Source organism: Lissotriton vulgaris, chromosome 8, assembly GCF_964263255.1.
Source record: "Lissotriton vulgaris chromosome 8, aLisVul1.2, whole genome shotgun sequence".
NCBI classification, from domain to species: Eukaryota; Metazoa; Chordata; class Amphibia; order Caudata; family Salamandridae; genus Lissotriton; species Lissotriton vulgaris.
The window spans coordinates 429,976,659-430,000,859 of record NC_141696.1 but is presented as its reverse complement, the minus strand read 5'-3'; the positions used below and the strand labels follow the sequence as shown (position 1 = coordinate 430,000,859).

At 43.0% G+C, this 24,201-nt stretch overlaps 1 protein-coding gene across 1 annotated transcript in view; it reads left to right on the top strand.

The window, feature by feature from the left end:
* The window catches only part of PPP2R3B (protein phosphatase 2 regulatory subunit B''beta), a 392,957-nt gene that overhangs the window by 274,678 nt on the left and 94,078 nt on the right, over nucleotides 1-24,201 (top strand). The window contains exons 6-8 of the mRNA XM_086934207.1: nucleotides 10,805-10,891; nucleotides 13,087-13,240; nucleotides 20,624-20,672. Of these exons, the coding sequence (XP_086790333.1) occupies nucleotides 10,805-10,891; nucleotides 13,087-13,240; nucleotides 20,624-20,672 (290 nt within the window). The remainder of the gene's footprint in view (nucleotides 1-10,804; nucleotides 10,892-13,086; nucleotides 13,241-20,623; nucleotides 20,673-24,201) is intronic.

Below are 24,201 nucleotides of genomic sequence, written 5' to 3'. Positions count from 1 at the left end.
GCCAGACCAGGCGTATCTGAAAGAAAGAAACAGGATACCTTTCCTCCATATCCCTAATGGATTCCGACAGAAATGCAAATCATAGCATCTAACCGGTATGCCCCCCTGAAACCCTTTCCCACGTCCAACTCCCGTTGTTCAGTGGAGTCACACTCACCAAATTCTCATTGCCCCCACAGCCCGACCAATCAGATGAGAATATTTCTAGCGCTATCGGCGCACATGTTGAAATACCCAGAGAACTTCCGAACCGGCTGCTCTCTTGGAAAACCCCAAAACCTCTCATTCAGAGGTATGTCTAGTTTAACTTCCTACTATAGATAATCCCCGGGAAAAACTCATAGATAATTGCACAGTGCTCAGCTCAACCACAAATCCACTGAGCCTTGAGCAGCTCTTATCCACGCATTCTGCACGATCCAAGTCACTCACTCGTTCTCGCACAATTCTTAGCGCCAATTGCACCAATGTCACTATAATCGCACCAATGTCACTGCGATTCCGAGGTTTAATATGTATATAAAAATTATAAATTGATTTTAAAACGAGCACTCTCACTCCGCACAATGCACACACTGCGATTCCGGATTTTGTTACAAAGATGTGCGACATGTGATGACCGCCCTCCGACATTTCTTAATCCTTAAAAAGTCGTTTACTTTCTTTGTTTTTCCCAACAGGCTTTGTTACATTCAGGCAAATCTAACTTTAAGTCCTGATGATGATCCCAGTATTTTATTTGAGCAATAGGGATCGAAACGCCCGTCGACACCAATGAGTGGGCATACATACAGCAGATTGTAATTGTAATTGTGTATGTTCCATTCCAGGCGACACTGTCACTATTCTTTAATGTACTTACAGTGCCCTGCTTTGCTCCTTTTTCTTGCCTGAAAACACCCCTTTCACTCTGTTCTATTTTTTTCTTTTCCTTTAGTACAGCACAGGCTTGTGCCGTTCTTTTTGTGTAAAAGTATATTGTAATCATATTTGACATTGTTTCAGAAATAAAATCCTTGTCCGGCTGGGCAAGGAGTTTTTCATGTATAGCAGCCTATTGTGTTCTATACTTCATTGTGATGATTCCAAATAAGCTAGGAACCTCTGTTTCCATAACATAGTTATACCCATGGTTCTTAGCTACCCTCTGGGTCCCCCTTGTTTTTCTAAAAATATCAGATTTGGGGGCAGGCATTGCAATAGATAGGATGGTGGAACAGACTGACTAAAGAGACCCCGCTCTGGCACAATAACAGTTTTCCCCCATTGTTGGGCCTCCCCGGGTTCCGCGATTGGGATAACATCGGGATATCTGCTCTCGGTGATGTTATGCGCGGCGCGGTATTGAAATCCTTCCAAGACATCCAGACTGCTTTTCAGATGCCAAAGACTCCGTTTTTTAAAAATATTTACAGTTTCGGCATGCCATTGCTCCCAGCCTAGAAGGCCAGGACTCACTGCCGGAGTTTAGTCCGGTGGAAGCATAGATTTTTATGGGGGACCTCCTTGACCACAAGATCTCCAAAATCTATCAATCTCTGGTTATGCATGAGGTGGTGCTAACTCATTCAAAAGTGTCACAAGGTGGGATAGTAAGGGACAAACTCTGTTACATATGCAACTGAATTCCGCGCCCGTCCACATCCACTATGTGGATGGAGACGTGTGCTCTTGGCGACACCCCCATGCCGGTGTACCCCAACTCAAGTTTCGAAATTGTTATGAAGTTTATATGGGGATGGCTTTGGCAAAGTTTGGGTGCTGAAGTGGGAGGGGGGGGAAAGGGGAGTTGGGGAATGTTCGAATATATGCACTGTGTCTGAGAGGCATTACGACTTCATCCATTGCTTGTAATGATGTTGTTATGACTACACTCCCTGTCGGTGGACTATGGCACACACGCAGCCCGGAGCTGCGAAACCACATATCGGACGCACTACCAAACACTAACGCACAGACTCAGCAGCCGGACACTCAGAAATGACTCGTCCTAATACGCTGAACTTTATCACGTGGAACATACGAGGCCTGGGGAATCCGAAAAAGATACGACACATGTTTGCGTACTTGGATAGAAATAATGTAGATGTGGCCTTCCTACAGGAAACACACCCAATAACGCCCAATAACACGTCAAAGCTGGGGAGTAGGTGGGCAGAGTCGATCACTAGCTCCAACTATTCAACCTTTTCGAGGGGCGTTAGTATTCTGATAAAGAAGGGGACCCACTTTCAGATCACGGACACACGCAAAGACACGGAGGGCAGGTACGTGGTGGTGGAAAGGTGAGACAACAGCAGATTGCATTAGTAAATGTATATGGCTCGAATATAGATGACTCCACTTTCTACAAAAACTTGTGGCACACGCTAGCAGATGTTAGGGCAGACAATGTACTGTGGGGGGGGGGGGGGGGGGGGACTTCAATGTCACGCTTCAAGATGGGCTTGACAGAACACTGCATACCCTGGAACCACATGTAAAGGCGAGGGCGATGCTGCTAGAAGCGATGACTGACTTGCGCCTGGTTGACGTGTGGAGGATAGCACACCCTGGGGACCATAAGGCGACACACATTAATGCGGCTAATAACAGCTGGTCCAGGTTGGACTTCTGGCTAGGCACTCAGGACACATTGACATGGGTGAAAGACGTCAAGCACCCCCCCAGAACACTGTCAGACCATAGCCCTGTGCTCATAAAGCTACACATCCCTCACTATGTCCCACCGCCTTATGTCTGGAGATTTAACGCACAAGCACTGAGAGATCCATTATATGCTGACACAGTCCTGAAAGCGATCACAGACTACTTTGAGCTAAACTCACCTACAACGGAGGACCCTTGCCTCCTGTGGGAAGCATTCAAAGCAACTATCCGAGGTGTGTGCATCAGCACAACTTCTGGCATACTGAGGGACATACGACACCAATTACAGAGGCGGGAGGAGGAAATACAAGCGCTGGAACAGCGATACACGCAAACGGGGGATGCTGCTCTATTGGGAGAAATCAGGACCCTCTTATCAGAACACCACAAATTTGCTGCAGATGAACTGAAATATATCTTCAAACGGACGACAGCCAGGAGATATGGTGAGGGGGGTAGACCTGGCAGGGCACTGGCTGAGAAAATCTGTACGGGCAGGGCACCACAACACGTTGAGGCAATACAAACTACGACTGGCGAACGCACACACAACATACAGAATATCATGAGGGAGTTCATGGGCAGATATGGGGCACTATATGGGGCACGACCAGTCATACCGCAAGAGGACCTGCTGGCCTATATGGCGGACGTAGAAATAGCATGGTTGGCTGACGGACACAGGGAATACTTGGCACGCCCTATCACAACACAGGAGGTTGTAGACACCATTCGACGACTCCCCAATGGCAAAACCCCGGGGCCGGACGGTTTTGTGATTGAATTTTACAAAGCATACGCGGACATCCTCGCGCCCCATCTAGTGAGACTCTATGAAGCCTCACACGAAGCGCAGACACTACCGGCTTCAATGAGAGAGGCGCTCCTAATTGCCGTGTTGAAGCCTGGAAAGGACGAGGAACAATGCGACTCTTATCGCCCTCTCTCGCTAATAAATGTGGACACTAAAATACTAGCGAGCATACTGGCGGACAGACTGAAACCACTCATGCCGCTGTTGATTAGGCCTGACCAATCTGGGTTCATCCCGGACAGATCAACCACGCATAATACCCGAACCTTGTTTGCACTAGCACACTACCTGGCCCCGGACATAAAGGCGGTGGCGGTCCTACTGGATGCGGCCAAAGCTTTTGACACCATTGACTGGCCTTTCCTCCATGCAGTACTGATACGAATGGGATTCCCGCCACTGTTTACAGACTGGATTACCATGCTATACACGAATCTCACAGCGCGAATTCGGATCAATAAACACCTTTCTGACCCAATTAACATTGACAGGGGTGTCCGCTCTCGCCAATGTTATTTGCCCTTGTACTCAAGCCATTAGCGTGCAAGATCAGACAGCATTATCATTCGGCCATTCAGCTCCCGACGCGACCCATACACATATCTTTATACGCTGATGACATGGTCCTATATGTTAAAAACCCTGACCAACATCTCAACCCGCTACTGCGGGAATATATTAAATATGGCCAATATTCAGGGCTGCAAATTAATTGGACCAAATCCCTAGTGCTGGCACTAACTGACGGTACCAAGCCTACCGCATTGGACTATCCTCTGGAGTGGCAAGACGAGCCGACTAGATATCTAGGAGTATGGTTCCATAGGGACCCGGAGTTGGTTATCCGCACTAATTACGGGAGAGCCATATCCTCGCTGGAAGATAAAATTAAAAGATGGGTTGGGCTGCCACTGTCCTTGGCTGATAGACTCGCTATAGTGAAAATGGTACTGCTACCTACATTTTTATACCTGTTCAACAACATACCTATTAAACCCCCCGCAGAGGTGTTCCGTAATATAAAATCACTCATGCTGTCATTAATATGGGCGGGTAAACAGGCCAGGATAGATCTACAAATAATGACACTGCCATACGCTCAAGGTGGATTTAAGGTTCCAGATATTTACCTTTATTATCTCTGCGCCAAGGCGCAATTCGCGCACTACTGGTTCCATGAGATACCCTTCCTAACACACGTGGCGGTGGAAAAGGGTGACGCAGATCCGATCCCGCTGACAAGCATTCTGCCCACAGCAGACCACGATTACATGCACATGATATCAATCCGGTAAATGCCACAATTGAAGCATGGAAATTACTAGGCAAGACAGCGCACAACACGCCACTTTACGCACCCGCACTCCCACTAGCTCACCATCCAGCCATATCTGTAACTCAAGAGCAAGTCAGTATGGACCTGCTAAAGCAGGCTGGCATAGATAGATGGGGCGATCTATACAAGGACGGGAAGTTCGTAACGCTACACGAGCTGAACTACATTAAAAACCCGAAACTGCTCTTTAGCTTCAACTACTATCGACTACAAAGGGCAGTGAAGGAGTATTACCCGACATTCCCGGACGAGCCACAGACACTGGCCCCTCTGCAAATGGTTCTTACCTCTCCCACCGCCTCACACTTGGTTTCTAGACTCTATAACAGCGCGCAGACACACATTGGGAGTACCACTGCACGACCCCGGGAAAGATGGTGCGCTGCGCTAGAGGATACCCTCACGGACGTGGAGTGGGAGACATCCTGTGTATTGACGGGAATGCTGACTCCAAATGGCAATCTGAGACTCATTCACTATAAATACTTGCATCGAGTATATCACACACCTCACAGGTTGCACAGGTACGGCTTGAGGGATGACTCCAACTGCGTAAGGTGTGGGCAGGACGATGCTGACTTTATGCACTTAGCATGGCACTGTAACTTGGTAGCGCAGTATTGGGTGCAGGTGATACAGACCATCAACGACATGCTGGGGGCGACGCTGCCATGCACGGCCAAGGTATGTCTGCTAGGGTTGGTGCCGCAGCTGAAAGCGCAGAGGCGGAGACTGTGCGTGATCGCCCTGCTCATGGCGAAAAGGAGAGTATCATTACATTGGAGCAGTAAACTAAAACCTAGGGTGAAAAGCTGGTTGGAGGACTTGGCGTATTGCTGTGACACACTAGCCACATACGAAGAGGAGCTGCCAGCGGGCTCGCGCCCCAGAGACTATTGGGCGCCCTTTAGACAATACCTGGCAACGATCGAGGCAGACTGGGAACCGCAGGCAGAGCTGAATTGACACTGACCGAATGTTAGACAGGGGGATTGCTCAATGAATTGATGGAGGGGGGAGAATGCTGTGATGCAGTGCTTTATGTGTTTTGGGGGTTGTGTTGAAGTGTTCCTCTAGGTTACCGAGGTTGCAACTTTTAATTAAAAAAAAAAAATGTAAGACCATAAGCGTCACCGTACCAGCGTAACACATTGTCTGATTGCACACTTGAAAGTCGAAGCATCGACACGCCGCCGGACCTCCGGTTGTCGGCTGATGGGCCGTGTATGTACAGAGCTATGTTTGATGACACCAACAAATGCAGTGCCGGCCTCGTCAGGTTGTAGGCGAAGTGAGTCTATATTAACTCTGTGACAATGTGAAATAAAGGTCTTGCACCAAAAAAAAAAAAAAAAAGAAAACTCTGGTTACGCATTGTTCCCCCTCTTTGCAGCGTCTGCGGGAGGCCTGGGAGGGTGATGTAGGCCAGTTAGAGGAGGAGGACTGGACAGAAGCTCTGGCTTCCCCACGTGGGGCGGCTATTGCGATGTGCCTGCGATTTATCCAATTTAAATATCTTCACCGGGTTTACTTTACCAGGGTTAGGCTCTGGAGGGCGGGCATGGTGGCTTCCCCGGAGTGTCTCCGTTGCAGGCAGGAGTAGTGGACCCTGATACATTCCATATGGCACTGCACGGCGCTGGCTCGCTTCTGGCTGGAGGGGGGTGCTAGCTTGTCTCTCGGAGGTGCAGGGGTGGGAGCTTCCGCACTCACCGAAACTAGTTTTCCTCCATGTGATGGAAGGGATCGGATGCAACATGTATAAGCGACATCTCCTGCTCCTAGGCTTCACATTAGCAAAGCGAGATATAGCTAGGGCCTGGAAGGCGGTGGTTGTCCCATCGGTTTTGTCCTGGAAAAAAGGCGTAGACCTTAGTATGGGCCTAGAGATCCCCATCTTTGATGCTAGAGGATGCCCTAGGAAGCACTAAACGATCTGGAGTGGCTGGGCAGATTTTCGAGGTCTGGAGCTGGAACCCCCGAGGGGGGACCGGGGTCGTGACCCAGAGTTGTCGGTTGACCTCTCCCGTTCCTTGCATTTCCCTATGTGTGGCTCACGATCCTTCAATTGATAATGGTATGGTGGCTGTTGAGCTCTTGTATGGACTGATAGCAGCCTGGGTCAGCTATATGTTTTGGAATATGGAGACTGTGCATTGGGGGGTGGGGAGGGAGGTGGGTGGTTGGTTAGCTGGTTAAAGGAATTGGTTCTATCTGTATCGCCTTTCATATTCTCCTGTTTTCATTATGTAAAACGGTCAAAGTCATTGTTTTTTGTGTCTCATGTGGCAGTTGTCTCTGGGATTCAGAGGTCTGCATTATCTGTGCTATTTTGACAAATAAAATCTGTTTTAAAAAAAATCACAAGGTGCTGCAGTCTGTCATTTACGTCGGCACACAGACAAATGGATCTTGCTGCCTCATGAATCAACTTTGCTGAGTTTTGTAGGATAGCTCCTGTGCCAGCTCAGTGAGTTAAAACACTTAACACTGGCTTCTGCTTTGATCTGTTGGTAACAAATTTGAGTCTTGCCCAGGACAACACTGCTTTCCACCCTCCTGAGATTGGTAAATTGACAACCAATAAATTGGGTAATAGTAGCACCTTTTATGTACATCATTGAGAAGGAGTAGAAGTGTGGTATTCAGCAAGTATTAAAGCTGAATTATTAGTACTATGCCAGCCAAGACCGTGATCTTCTTTCATGTGAAGTGAGGCAACCTCTACATAGTGTGGGAAAAACGATGGACTGGGATACTGCTCTAAGGATTGACCGTGACTAAGAGTGATTCAAGCATTTAGCCATCATTTGGTTCATGTTGCAAAGCCAAAGTCAGCCTAGGCCATTTAGTCTTCCTCTGTCCCAAGCAGTGGAGCGGGCACACTAACGAGTCGCAGTACACAATGGCTTATAGTGGGTACAGAGAATGGTTGGGAGCCCTTCAGGGACACTCAGGCAGCTTCCCTGCACATTCCCACTGCAGCCCCTGGCTGTGATCTGCCTTTTTGGATGGGCTAATCTAGGAGAAGACAAAAGGACCAGGCCCTGCCCTGAAACTTCTCCCTTTCTAACAACTGAATTTGCTGACTCATTCCCAGATTTTCCACCTTCAACCAAATGTCAGTGCTCAGGAAGGACTAATAAGAAAAAAAACCCTATAAAAACACTACAATGAATTTCTAAAGGCTTCTCTGGTGCCATCCTTCCATGCTGCCTCCAGCTCAAGAATGCAGGCAAACCCTTCCACTATGTGGCGAGGCTTTAGCACACCCTCCATCTTGTGCCATGTCAAACCAGGGCATTCCGAAATGGATCCCACTGGTTTTAGCATTTCCACAAACGCAAACATCATGGAGTCCTTCTACCACTTACCGTACGTGTACTTGACATATATGCAGGGATGGCAGCGCAGGGTATAACATGTTGGGTGGGAGGGAGGGAGGGAGGGCGTGAGGGAGGGAGGGAGGACTCCTAAATTAATTTTTCATTACTACAAAGCCTACCACTCGCGTAGGATAACATTGGTGTTACCTTATTACCTTTAATAAGCTGTAATTTCCAAATGGGAACAGTTAACCAGTTCATGTTTGGTGTCTTTGGAATTGTAATGACAAATCCTAACTTGTGGTAAAGTCTGATCTTAGATTCCACTTTTGAAAATTAAAATTCTACAAATATGGTATTATCCTCATTTGGCTCCTGCAGCCTGTCTCTGGGTTACATGACTAGGTGTAGCTGCCAACTGGGCTTTCGGTATTCCTCCTAAACTGCCGCACACAATTGAGAGCTCAGGTGTGCCGGAATGGGTCATCACTGGCAGGGTGAGAGGGAGGAGCAGAGCACAGCCCTACTCACACTTGAATAGGCTGTGTATTGCTTCCACATACAGGGCTGCATATATCCTGTACTTAGTCTGGAGCCAGGTTTGGAAGGCAGGACACCTGTGAACGTTAAATGCCTACCTCTTGAAGCTTCTCCCCACTGCAAAGGCACAGCTGGGTATAAATAATGAACCTCAGACACCATCTCTTCAGTACACTTCTGAACGTATGGATGCTCTACCAGGAAGAAGGACTGCTATGCTGCTAAAAGGACTGCCACCCTGCTGGACTGCTGACCTGAAGGGACTGCTGCTCTTCTGTGTTGACCTGCTGCCTGCTACCCCCTTGCCTGGGTGTGAAGGACTTGACCTGTATCTCTTGAACCCAGAACCCCAGAGTGATTTTGAAGGCTGGTTGGCTGTCCTCCTGATCTGAAACCTCAGGGATATAACAGGCTTGCAACAACCCTGCACTTGGACTCTGCCATCTGGTTTCAACGGAAAAGATGCATCTCTTCTGCTGCCTGGCGCAACGCCGAGCAGAACCGATACATCACCTCTGCTGTGTGGATTGGACTTGTTGCATACCTTCAGAACTGCCTCTGCTCAACGCATCCTCGGCGCAGGCTCGCAGCACACCGGAACCAACGCATAGCACTGAATGCGCAACGCATCCTCAGTGCCTGATTTTGCATCGCAAGCCCTCATCAACGGTATCCTCAAAGGCACAGTACCTTGTGTCGCAGCCTTGCCGCATCTTGGAACCAATGTATCGCCTCGAATGTACGACGCATCTTCAGTGCTGATCCTCGCAACGCTCCGCAAAGTACTTTGTTCAGTGGGCCTAAATGGGTTCCTGTAGCTGCCTGTGGTCCATTGGGGTCAACCTGACCTTGTAACTTTGTCCCAGACTAACGTGACCAGATATCTACAATTGGAACTTTGTGCTTTTTTGCATTATTTTCACAAATGTTTTTAAGATTGCATATCTCTGGTTTACTGATTGATTCTTGTCATTTTGGCCTCGTTTTATTCATTAAAAAAATCCTCTTTTTTTCTAGCTTAGTCTGGGATCCCTTTTTGTGTGGTGTTCTCACTTTATTATTTTTTTTAATGTTGCTAAATACTTTACACATTGTCTCTAAATTGAGACGGACTGCTCTGTGCCAATCTACCAGCGGGTTGGGCTCAGTGTAATTTAGGATTGGCTTGTGCGTCATCCTGAAAAGGACTGTGGTTGCTGCCTGATGGGGGTTCACATACCAGTCAACCAACAACCCAATTTCTTACAGCGCCCTTCCTGACCTCAGAGCCGTTTCATGGGTCTCGTGGTTAATTTTGGGCGTAGCCCTCAGCACCAAAATGAGACTTTGTGTATGAGGTCGCCCCCCCAGATTACAAACTAGTCTGTTTTATGTAGCTTCGGGATGCATGCCATTTTAATATGCAGTGAACATTATTGTCCCAATAGCATGTTTCTTATTAAGACTTTCCCATTTTAACCGCATCGCTGCTGCTGCGATTTTTGCGCTGTGCGGCAATTTTAAAATTACCTCGATACATGACGAGCTCAGCTCGTCATCAGCACACGCCACCCGTGGGTGATGACGAGCTGAGCTCGTCATCAGCATCGAAGGGGTTAAGTACTACCATTTTCTTGAATACATTGTTTTTTGATTTGGATATTTTAGGCGCTATGTTTTTATGGCATTTTTGGGATGCTCACCCAAATAAAAGTGCTCCTGCTAATTGCACTGTACGCGCGTTTTGTGAGCTGTAAAAGACTTTTCCCATGTTTACCTATCACATTAAGTGTTGTAAAGGTGCAGGCTGCAATAAAAGCAGCCTGATACACACGCCTGTATTTCTGTGGTCTTTTGGTACGCCGTCAAATCTTGCATGAGCAGTTTGTGCCCTTGCCGTGTCTGTCGGTCCATTGATAGGCCTACATTATCTATGAAGCAACAATACCTTTTTTGAACAATTATGGAATCATGTTAAAATCAGGTGTATTTATAAATATAATGATATTTTTACTATGCTTTTATGGACATTGGGGTGTTTTTGTAATGATTTTAATTAATCAAACAATAAAACTTACTACTATGAAGCAGAGATATAAAAAAATGTGCTAGCCACGTTGATATTTGAAGCAAAATGATAACCGTGAACTTCTGTTACAGGTAGTACAGCGGATATTTTACACAGTCAATCGATCTTGGTCTGGGAGAATCACGTGTTCTGAACTCCGAAAAAGCAACTTTCTGCAGGTATATTCAATTGCACTTATGTTTAGTATGTTTACCCAGTTGCAGAGCATTAAAATGTAGTAAAATAAGAGCGGATGGGTAGACGAGAGAAACTATTTTTGCACTATGACATCAGTCCCCCCCTTTGTAACATCGTCCCAGTGGAGGAATAGGGCCACGTTAATCTATCTGATCTTGGGTTGGTTTTTACAATCATAGCCCCCCATGAGAAAGATAATAGATGACACCACCAGTGGTCTTACAAAAGGAACCCAAATGATGAAGGGCGGTTCCGTGTGGTGACTGATGGGCATCCTTATATGATCACTTGTTGGGTTCAATGTAAGGGTGACCTTTGTCTTTATAATTTATACACAACATGGTTTTGGAGTCCTCTGTAGTCGCTCATCTGACGTTCTTGTTCTTGTTAGTCCAGACCCTCTGACACTTCGTGTTTTGCAGTACAGTTGGGGCCGTATAAGAGTGTGGTCTTTAAATCCCCTTTTGACCCTCCTTACATGTTTATTGTTGTAGACAAAAAATATGCCTAACAGATCATTTTGAGATGTGCAATAAATGTTCACAGCTCACCTTATTGTACCTTACGTTTATTACTTTCTTTTGAACTGAAATAATACTTTTTCTTAGCTTTTCAAAGCATATAAACACATTAGAAATGGATCCAATGATTACAGGAAGATGAGCTTCAAACATTATAGCCACCTCTCAATAGAATATCCTGCATTCCTCCGTAGTATTCAAAGGGAAATTAAAAGAATTAACTGGCTGGTGGCTTACCCTGTTCTTTAGTAAAATGCAAGCACTCAATGAATATTTTCATGAGCGTTTCTAGTGACTTGTAACTTAACCTACACAAACCTCGTTCAATGTTGGAGGCCCTGCCAAGTCGCTTCTACTGTTTTATCTGCGCTTGTCCCATAAGCTCTCATCTTAACTTTATCCAACGTCATATATGCACCGTCTTCCCAGCCATTCTACTGCAGGGCTTTGCTTCAGATGTTGGGAAACATAAAAATGTTTTACCCAGCAAAGTTGTAGCAAACCCTTCGTTATTTAAAAGCCCACAACTGGTTTTAAGTATTAGTGGTTAGAAGAAGGGCCCTAAGCACGCAGTTCTTTGTTTAGGCGAGTTCATAGTTTATCATATTCCATTCTACTCAGATAAACACTCAAACCACAGCTATACTTCTGTTTTCAAGGAACCATGGATTCCCTAATTTATTTCCTTTTTTTTGTTGATAAAAGACTATACTTAGCGCATAACATAATTCATGCTAAAGTCAATTTATAGTGCCTTGAGAGGACTCCCAATATACCTTTCTATCCATTCTGAGGATTATCAAGAAGTCAGCATCATCTGTATAGAAGGTTCCCATGGGAGAGATTTAAACCCTTACAACTCTCTAGTGGTAGGTGGAAAAGGTTCAGTCTTGGATAGCTCAGTGAGCTGGTCAGCAATGAAAAGGGTAAATGACAGGCCTACAGGGGAACATGTGTCCATATTTCCAAACCTTGTACAGGGTCGGTATGGGACAAACAGCTCCATGTTGGTATTGAATCGCAAGGCAACAACTAAAACCAGCACCCTAGACTGAATCCCCTACACCCCTAGCTTGGCCCAACATGGCTGTCTGAATACTTTAGCAAATGTTTGTGCGAAATCAGTGGAGGTTGTTTTGTTTTCCGAGCCTTTTCGCCATTAAATACAGTGAATAAGCAGTTATGCACGGGAGAGCATCCAGCCATTCCCACCCGTTGTGTATAGCGTACTTTTCTTCTCGAGAGCCTGGTCTTACTAGGCTGAATAAAATGAAGAAGCCTAGCATTCAAATATTTATGGAAGTTGTATTTGTACTTTCAGGTGACAAAATATCACACATTTTCCCTTTCTCTTCACTTAGGTAAGAGGAGGCGTTGTTGACACTAGAGGTTGAGTAATTAGAAAGTGTCAGTTTGGACATCACGCTGATCCCTGATTTAAAGGCGAACTCTTAACAGGATTCAGTATGCAATGGGGTTAATCCACTAAATGCTGTTAAATCTTCTGAAACATTTTTTGCTTACTTCTCAGCATGCTTAAATAGAGCTTTATAGGGAAAGGGAGGAAAGTGTAACCAGGATAACTAGCAAGATGAGACAGTGTGAGAATGTTTTAACTCTGATGAATGTAATCTAGTTATTGTTTTCATTGGCAGAACGTGGTACTGTTGGAAGAGGACGACATTAACCAATCTGTGGAATACTTCTCCTATGAACATTTCTACGTCATCTACTGCAAGTTTTGGGAACTGGACACCGACCACGACCTGTACATTGATCAGAAAGATCTAGCTCGGCACAATGATCATGGTATGGCAGGCTTCAGTCCAATAGTTCTTTGTTAGTAGACCTCTTGTGTGTTGGTCGTCCATCTTTGTTTGTATATCTAGAACTGTAGTGCTTAGAAGCTCTCGTCCACAAATGTTGATGAGGCTTTTAATCGTAAAAGGCAATTACTTGGTAATATGTTGTCACTTCAAAGGGATTTTTCATTTGGAAGGTACTGGGTTGCACGCTCAAGGCTCTCAGAACACTCTGTGCCCAGTTTCTGGTCTATACATCATGTTACACTGCCTTTGCTCTTAAAGATCACATACTCCTTCTCCCTCATGCATTTTCCATACATAAAGGCATTATAGTAAAACGATGCATGTTTAAGGGGTCACTTTTTCAGACCATATGTAACCTATAGTGATGGTTGTTTTAATCGTAAAAGGCAATTACTTGGTAATATGTTGTCACTTCAAAGGGATTTTTCATTTGGAAGGTACTGGGTTGCACGCTCAAGGCTCTCAGAACACTCTGTGCCCAGTTTCTGGTCTATACATCATGTTACACTGCCTTTGCTCTTAAAGATCACATACTCCTTCTCCCTCATGCATTTTCCATACATAAAGGCATTATAGTAAAACGATACATGTTTAAGGGGTCACTTTTTCAGACCATATGTAACCTATAGTGGAGGTTGTTTTAATCGTAAAAGGCAATTACTTGGTAATATGTTGTCACTTCAAAGGGATTTTTCATTTGGAAGGTACTGGGTTGCACGCTCAAGGCTCTCAGAACACTCTGTGCCCAGTTTCTGGTCTATACATCATGTTACACTGCCTTTGCTCTTAAAGATCACATACTCCTTCTCCCTCATGCATTTTCCATACATAAAGGCATTATAGTAAAACGATACATGTTTAAGGGGTCACTTTTTCAGACCATATGTAACCTATAGTGGAGGTTGTTTTGTTTTCCGAGCCTTTTCGCCATTAAATACAGTGAATAAGCAGTTATGCACGGGAGAGCATCCAGCCATTCCCACCCGTTGTGTATAGCGTACTTTTCTTCTCGAGAGCCTGGTCTTACTAGGCTGAATAAAATGAAGAAGCCTAGCATTCAAATATTTATGGAAGTTGTATTTGTACTTTCAGGTGACAAAATATCACACATTTTCCCTTTCTCTTCACTTAGGTAAGAGGAGGCTTTGTTGACACTAGAGGTTGAGTAATTAGAAAGTGTCTATTTTTATCAAGATCATGCTTTGGTTAATGTTTCCTATGTCCTAATTTGAATGCAATAGGAGAGGGAGGTTGCAATCAATTTTTTATTAATACATTTTAAATGTGTCAAGCAGTGCTTCTTCATGTTTTTAATACATAGGTTATCAATGTCTGGAATCTTCCATTGATGTTGGCAGGACTGCTATAATATGTAAAATATACCTATGTTATGCTTGTACCCTTTGCAGCGTCTCCCTTCATTCCCAATTCATCCCCAAAGGCTATTATCCCTATTTTGTTTTTCCCTTTCACAACAAATTTCCCTTTACCACGTAATGCAAATTTTCTTTTCTTTTTCTTTGTTGATCATTTTATATTACATTGATAAGCACATATTTATTTTAATTCTTTGGGCATCCATTTTTTTTGGAGACGTGATGTTTTTACTCGTTCGTTATTTCAGTTTTCTGTGGCAGTACTGAAAACAAAATGCTCTGGCTTGTCGATTAAACCATAAAGACCCAATCTTTATTTTCAAATGTGCAAAACCCCAGGAAAAAGTGTATTTTAAGCCTTGCATCGTGGGTCCAAATACGTTTACTAGTAAAGATATAATTAAACTAGTTTTAATTCTTTTGCTCATTATGGCCCCAGGAGAGTTGAACTAGGAACCATCCATGAGAGTGACTACACATTTCATTTAAAAATCAAATGTGTTTTAATTTTATTGTTCCAAAACATGAGCTTTCCATAAAAAAGCAGTAAAACCGCTGTAGCGCTCATAATGGTGTTCCTTTACTCATTTCATTTAGAGGTGAAGAAGGCCAGACTGAATTATTTTTTGCTACCCTTTACCAATTAACTTAATGGATATCAAAGTCCCTAATCTTGTCTCAAGCATCTTTTAGCAGCAGGCTCCTCATACTGTCCTCTTTTCCCAGGGTCCAAGTCATGCTATATTCCCATGTTGAGTCTTGAAATAAAAGTCTGCATAGGACAGTTGCTCAGTTATTGAAAATGGACCTGCTTCAGATACGAGGTGCCACTACTAGCTGCAGAGCCACCTAGCTTTAACATTGGTTTCTCTCCTTCGCACAGAGTTGAAAGTGGGGCGGGTCCTGATTGGGGCGTGGGATGCGGTTTAGTTGTGGTTCAGATTTAGGCTAAGGAGGAGAAACTGGTGTTCTTTGATGCTAGTGGGAATGTTTTCAGGTTTCTGGTGGGGTTGGAGAGCGGGATCTTCATACAGAGGCATGGTGTGACTGTACCTACAAGTCATTTGTAGGTGAGATGTAGCACCTTGAATTGGTTCTTGTCTCAGGCTGAAATCAATGAAACATATGAACTAGAGGATTCCCATACAGTCTTGTAAATCCTGAACAACTAAGAACATTCTCGTTGTAGATTTTTGTGGACTAAGTATTTATTTAATCTCTTGTGGTGTTATAAACATTAGAAAGTGGAATTTACCACTTATGAATACCATGTTAATATAGTTTGATATCCAAGGTTTCGTCTCAAAGGTAATGGCCCACTACCAGATTACCCTCTCCTCCTGATGTTCTTGATGATAAACAATTTGTTGTCGAGCTCCTTCTTGCCATGAAAGTTTGGTGAAGGGTTTTGTAAAAGGCGGAGGTTGTGTTTTACTCTTCAAATGACAAACTAAACTAGACACTAATCCCCCATCACATGGTGACAGTCTTTATAAATAACTAGAAGAAAGCTGAAGGAGCTTAGAGAAAGTTCGCAGAATCTTCTTGGGCCAGTGAGAAAATGTCCAGATTGGCCTTCTCTGTGGCTCCCTTATTTGTGCTTGGCTCTTCAAGGTGGTGCCAAGTGAAATTTGAATACTTGGCAGAGCTGAGCTGAGCTGCAGCAACAATGTGAATGACATCTCTAACATCACGCGACACACCACAGATTGTTTTAGATGTCCCACAACAGCATCTCAAATAACAAAATCCAGTTTTGTGTAGCAGTGACAATAGTCAACAATTGTTAGCTGCTGCTGCTCATTTGGTCCGGGTCTTAGGAAATCATGCTGTATTCCAGTTACTCTTATCCAGCTGCTCTGGCTAATAATAATAATAATAATAATAGGGGCATTTGTAGAGCGCTGAGTTACGCGCACCGGCGTGTCCCCGCGCTGACAGTGAGAAAAACATAAGACAGGGAAAACAGTGCTAGCTGCCAGCAAGCGAACAATCAACTTAATTCTTGTTTACGAGTGCATGTCAGTGTCGAGTGCAGAGTATTTACTGGCATTGTTTATTGCTGTCTTGTCAGACTACTTTTCTTCTCAGGACCATGCCTTGCCTTTCAGTTCCCAGCCCAACTTTCATCAGCCTTCCTTGTGCGAGATCTCTGTGAATGGCCCAACTCTCTGGATCCAATTCCCATTGGGCACCAACTTGGCTGGCACTAACTTTTGAACATCATTTTAAAAGGAAATTATTCACTATTTCATTCTGTTCCTTGCTCAAGTTGACATTGCCTGGTATGCACATAAAGGCTTTCATAATTTACTCCTGGTAAGACAACCTGGTTAAAAAAGGTCGCAACATAACAAAATGTACTGAATGTGTGTCTCTGTGTTGCTTAGTCCTAAAATGACACAGCGACCCCTTGTTAAACTAGGTTTCGATGCCAGAAATACACAATTTCCCCTCACTGAGAGACTGGTTGTTCACTGTAGAGCTGCTGACCATATAATTGTCATTATCCTCATGACAGAAATTAGAAAATACATCAACACAGCAGTAGTGCCACACATTTATAAATGTTTTATTGATATGATTTTTTTTTTGTGATCAAAATTCTCATTGCAAGGTTATACTCTTTAGCTTGACATAAATATTTGTGGGTGCAAGCTGTTTACCTCACCTAAGCCAGTAGCAGTAGCGTTGTTTATATATAATAAGAAATAAACATCTGTATAAGGAGTGGGTCTGCCCTGGGTTTTCCATAGTGTTGCATAAGTGAAAGAACTATTCACTTGTCACTAGGAGGGCAGCTCCTCTGCACTTTTGCTTTACGGAAATTAAGCTAAGAGGAAAATCATCAACCTTGGCAGTATGAAGTCTTAGTAACAGGGAGGATTTATATTACAGGGAACATGCCTCACATGTCAACTGTTTTTGATGGTCATAGTGTTGGTGTGCAAGCAATCAACTTTTCTGTTTTTTTTTGTTTAAACTACTCACAGGTTTCTTTGCTTTTGGGGTGAGTAGGTGATAAAACATTTTCCATAAACACTATTAATAGAATACCTGTTAACACGAGCATTAAGAGGCCCTGGGGATCCCACCTCCCAGGCCAAACATATTTATATTAGGGGAGGGGGGTGTGGTCCCCCTCCCTGAGCCCAAATAGGCCCTGGGTCCTCTTCCCCAGGGCCAAACAAATGTATATTAGGTGATGGTACACATGGGCCCCAGGGCCCTAAATTACCTATCGGGTAGGGGGTGCATGCTCCCCTCCCCGAGCCTTAAGAGTGCCTGGTGCCCTTATTCCCCATGGCCAACCACTAATAATAGGTGAGGAGGTGCGTGGACCCCACTTCAAAACTTGAGGCACCTGGTATCCTATCCCCAAGGGCCGAATTCTATTATTAAGGGGAGGTGGCCATGTGTCCTCCCTCTCCAACCCTTACTAGGCCCCAGAGACCCACACCCCCTGTGGCCAAATTATATTAAATGAAGGGCAGCCTTAGGCTCCCCTCCCCTAGCCATATTAGGCCCCGGGGACCACATCCCGGGGCCGAATGTCACTATTAAGGGGTAAGGGCTGCACATTCCCTCATCCCCAGGGCTGAATTGCATTATTAAGGGGAGGGATGTGTGCGGCCTCCCTCCCGAGCCTTTCAGGTCCCGAAGACACCTTCACCTGGTGCCAGAGGTGGATGCCCTGGTGCCCACCCGGGGCACCCACAAGTCACTAGTTGGAGGCTGCGGGAGGAGCCCCAGCCGACTCCCTGCATGGTACCGGAGTCAGCATTGCTTCTGTCCATAGGGAGCAGCTGTCTTTGCATACTCCCTCCGCAGAAGTACAGCCAGGGAAACAGAAATCTGTTCCCATCTGGCGAGAGCATTTTTAAACCTTCCGCCAGCTCGGAGCAGACATCCCTTCCTGGCCTGCGCTACTGTGTTCAGCAGTTTTTGCAGTAGTGATTCTTAAATTCTACTAATAATACACAGGCATTTTGCGTTCCCACTCCACCTTTTCTCGGTCCCAGCTTGGCGCATCACCCCAAAACTTTCAGTGCACAAATTAGGCAAAATAAGGGCACTTTTTTGGAAAGTTTTGTGAAGATCCGTCAAACGTTGCCAAAGTTATAAGCAAAACAAGAAGTCATTTTCGATGGAGATACTGACCTACCTATAACTACCCAGTGGCAGAGAGAGGTCTCTCTCTCGCTCTCTCTCTCTCTCTCTCTCTCTCTCTCTCGCTCTCTCTCGCTCCCTCTCTCTCGCTCCCTCTCTCTCCCTCTCTCTCCATTAAAGCTCCATTAAGGAAACGTTTCTCTCCACTGAAATAAAAAAGGTTAGTGCAGGGTGGTCATCGAAGACTTAAATAGCTTAATTATTTAAACTCATGAAAAGTAAATATGTAAGTTATGTCAGTTACATTTACATTATTAGGAGATACGATTCAGGCTTCAATTTGAATAATTTGTGAGAATCATGCTCAGGAGAAAAATGGAACAATAAATGGAAAGAGAGCCATTAGTGAACATACACGTTTTGCAAAAATTAACAAGTATGCAGCCACATTTTTTCTGACGCCATTTTACTAAGCAAACAGATTTATGTGAAATTGCAATTTTCAAGTACACCTTAAAAGTAAGTACTTCACTGCAGGTATCTTTGAAAGAAAATGTGAAGACCGGGCAGAATGAGGATCCTGGGTCCTAAGCCGCTGCACAAGCAGTGAGCGTTTGTCCCCTGCTGAAGGCCATGCAAGTGAAACATTGGATACAGTGCATCTTAAAACAACTTTGTTGAAAAAAGCACAGTTAGTTAAGCCACTAAAACAGCTGAAACTTTCCGTTATGGTATACGACAAACAATGTGTACACTATAATTGATGCTTCCACCACATTTTGGTCTTGGTAAAATATTTTTTTTTGTTCACCTGCCTTAGGCAAAATAGTGTACTGAGTATGGCAGAGCTATAATTTAACTGTGGTTATAGCACTGACTATATATATCCATCTTTAGAAATATATATTTATATATACACAAAAATATTATTCTCTGCTCATGTATGTGTGTATATATGTATATGTTTGTATGTACACACACATGTGTATATTACTCAGTGGCAAGTCACCACTATTTAGTTATAGGTAGTACAAACTTTCCATGCAAAATAATTTTGGGGTTTTGCTAATACCTTTGGCGCCGTTTAACCAATGTGCACAAACCATTCCAAGACAAAGTTCATCCGCCTCAGCTTCTTCATGGAAAGATTTGTACTTATGTGTCAAACTAAAGGAGGGAGTGAGCAAAACATTGCTTCCCATGATAATTCCCATAGGAAACTTTGCTAGGTGATGCGGAAAAAAACAGCTTAGCAGAATTACACCAAATTTTGCAGAACTTTACTCAAAAAGCATGCTTTCTTGTGATGTGGTGTAAATCCGTTCAGCAGTTATTGAGAAATTTAACGTTTAATGGAGGTGCTTGGGGTGTGCATGAATGGTTTAAAAGTTACTTATATAAGGGCAGTTGGTCCCTGGGGAGTCCTGTAGTACCAACAATTAGGGGAGCTTTTTTTCCCTTTAATCATATCTGTACTGCAGGATTGATGTATTCCTCATGTTCTTAGAAGTGTTTTTGTAAGGTGTATAAGGGGAAAAGGTAGGGACGCTCTGATCCTCCGTCACTTTTGGAGGAAGAATGAGGGGGATTACAAGGACTGCCTCAGAGGTAAACATGTTTTTAAAAAATTGGGCCATTGGTACCACAGTACTCCTGTATTTTTTAAGAGCTATGGAACATTATAGTGTTTATTAGTAGTACTTTAATGTTATTACATTCTGTGAGTAGACATTGGGTATGGGTTAGGTATTTTAAGCATTGTAGCACATGCAAATAAAACCAGCTGTGAGTATTTACATATTCATGATCTAACCGTGTTAAATTTCCGTCACTCATTGTGTTGAATTAAGTGTTCTTTGCACTTTTTTCACCCACAGCTATATCCAATAGGATGCTAGAGAGAATATTCTCAGGAGCAGTAACAAGGTAAGACTTGTTTTGTTTTCTGTAATGGTCTGCGGTTGTGCGCATGGCTACGAAACCTAAATATTACAATGAAGTTTACATCTTGTGCCTTGTGTCATACTAGGAATTAGCGTTACTGTAAAAAGGTGAAACGAAGGCCATTATTAGCAGGTTCTTGTTCTCCCCCTGAACCCTCCACAGAGGTGTCCACATTGTGTTAACATAGAGAAAGCAACCCTGTGAAATAAACAAAACACAAACCAACCCTCACCATATCCAACACTCTCAATTAACCCTCAACAATTATCCATCAAAATATAAAAGCTGAACAGCACCACACTAATGAGAACGTAAATCAGTAAAGCAAACCCCCTCACTAGAGGCCAACACAAATGTCACCCCTAGACCATCTATCGACACCCTGGAAATAAAACATACAGTCACCCCTGAGATATTGCAAAGGCAAAGATCAGTCATCTGATAGAAGTAGACCACCAGTGTGTTGTGGACAACCCCTAAAAGCTTTACACTTTCCAATAAAGAAAACACTGAGGGTACACCTCTGACTGAACCCCAAATGAGGACTACTTTGGAGAAATAGTCTAGATCTTAACACAGATGATTACTTTTTCCAGTACCCAGCTGTGGAATGAAGAGTCTATTCATAAAACTGACTTTAGCACCCACTGTACTCAGCACCTGCAAATGTATCAATAAACATCTATGTTCTATATACTATAAATCACTAGAGCCGCTTTTAACTCTTCGTTTGACTGCTTTTTTACTTGTATTCGCCATGCCTTTTCTTTCTAACCTTTACATTCTGTCTTCACTTTGCCTCCCTATTGATAACATTAAAATAGCCTTATGTTTCCCTTTAAACTCTTGCCTTCCTTTCTCCCCCCTAAGGTTTGCAATAATTTTAATTTAATTTGATTACATTAAATGTGTTTAAACCTAACCCTAACTTGAAATAAATTATATTTGGAGTGACCTAATTAAAGGAATACTCTGTTGTGTATTATAACTCAAAATTACCCCCCAATTTAAATTGCATATATTTAAATATTTGATTATAATCAATGCTAATTTTCACCCAACATCTATTTTTTGAATGTTTAAAAGGTAATAACAATATTAAAATATTAATACTAGTCAACTGTTATAATTATTTCCATTGGTATTTTTTTTACAATTTATTCATACTCTAACCTTAATTAGAATTAGTAACCTTTTCTAGCCTTAAAGCAAATCCTTGTTGATGTTCAGTTATTTTAACCTAACTGTAAATGGTATTGAAGTGTAATAATTGAAATATAAACCTTATTCTGATCTAACACTTTACATTATTTTTCACTTTATTACAGTAGTATTAGCTCTAACTACAAATTAAACTAAAGTACGTTAATTTAAATGTACACATTTTTTAGTATTTTTTAACCAAAATTCTAAATTATACTAGTAGTATTTTTTTTAATGATTCTTTCGGAGAAGCTATGGTGCAACTCAGTAGACAAGGAAATAGTAAAGTGCCTTCAGTATACCAATAGTGAAGTGAATGTCAGATGAAGCAAAGGGAGTGCAGTGGAGGTTTAACACCTACAAACCTGTTTGACATGCTGCCACTGAGCAATAAGATTTTCAACATAAATTAAAAGAGGAGACATATGTGGAAATGTAGACATACAGCTGGTATTCCACTCATCAAATTACACACAAAAAGAGCAATCCTAATGGTTTTCAAAACATTTGATTATTCACTTCCATCTTTCCAATGTGGATTACAACCCATACTCTTTAAACAACACCCATTATGAAGTTCTGAAGTGCTTATGCCTCGAATCAGATACAAATAAATGAGAGAAATCCAAATACTCTTTAAAAAAAAAAGTTTCAATAGTTTCAATAACTGAAAAATTAAAAAAAATATAATCAATCCATAACAAAGAAAAGAGCAAAGTCAGTGATTTCATTACTAATACTTATATTGTAGCCCCCATGGCTTAAGGTTGATGTTTGTATTGTTTATGTTGATTTATCATAAAAGCAAAAAAAAGTGTTATTAAAAAAACGAATACTCAGTAAACCAAGACAGGAAACTAAAATGCTTATATGTGCTATGATGTAAAATACCGCTTAGAAATTACTACAAAACAAGGGGATAAATGAGGCTATCACTGTATAGAGAATCAAGTTGAAAACATAAATCTGATACAGTTTCCTACTCAGTCGTCCCCAATCGGGATTCAATTTTGTCGGTAGTCTATTCCTCAAATAATGGATGACGCTCTTGTCGTCTTAAACACAAGGTGAATCCATCCTGTTATTTCTCTTGGGCTTGTCAACGGCATTTGACACTGTAAACCATGTTTCTCTACAAAAGATCCTGAATGAACAAATGGGTCTAGAGAGCTTGGTTGTATCAGGTTTTGAATCATACCTCTCAAACTGACAATGGCAAACTAAAGTAAAACTGGCAAATAACATCTTAACCCCCGATCACTGGAACAAGGAGTACTCCAAGGATCCATCCGTTCACCCATCCTTTTCAACTTTTACATAGAGTGTCCGAGCACCCTCCTGAGTAAATCAATCTTTTTCCCACTTATACGCAGATGACCCTCAACTCTGCATATCATTTGTCTCCCCTAATGACATAGCTGCACTGGGAAAAAGAATGAAGAAGATACAACCTTGGATGGTCCAACATCACTTCAAACTTATCCCTCAGAAAACTTAAACTGAATTCATTTAGATCTCTCTGCATATCAACATCACCCCTACTTAAACCTGGTTAGATGCATTACACATTCTTGACTGCAAACCTACCATAGTTGATACTCTGAAATCCCATGGCGTCTGCCTAGACAACAATCTAAATTTTCACACCAAGGCCAATGTCCTAGCGAACAGCGCACATCGTCAAATATGACTCCTCCAAAAAAATAAAATGTTTTTCTACTGAAAACTACAAGCCTATATTACAATAGTCATAAAACCTGACTACGGAAACACATTACTGACTGGCATTCCCAAAACTCTCATTTTGACATCCTACGTGGTTTCGGGTACCTGCAAATGTAATCTCACCTCTCCCCTGCTAGTCACCCTCAAATGGCTACCAATTGAAACCAGACGTTAATTTAAACTTGTTTGCATCACCCACACTACTATACGCAGTGGAACTCAAACATTCTTCCCCTGCAACTCAAAAGTGTATACTTTCTTTGCCCTGAAACCCCTTTCTTTAAAAAATCCCACACTATGAACCTTTCCTTCTTGTGCAGTTCATCCAATATCTGGAGCTTTACTGCTCTTGCCATAAGAACCAATCCCTCCGATTTAATTTTCAGAATATAACTTAAACACTTTAGCTTTGCTCAGTACTTCAAGTCATGATTCACCTCCAGCTGGCTATACCCACTTGGTCACTCTCCAAAGGTGGAGAAGAATCTGCTGTGAATTCAAGCAACGTCCTGAAAGCTCAGCACTGATCAGATTCCACCATGCTCTTATTGAAGATGGTCCCTAGTCTTGCTCCTTACCACAC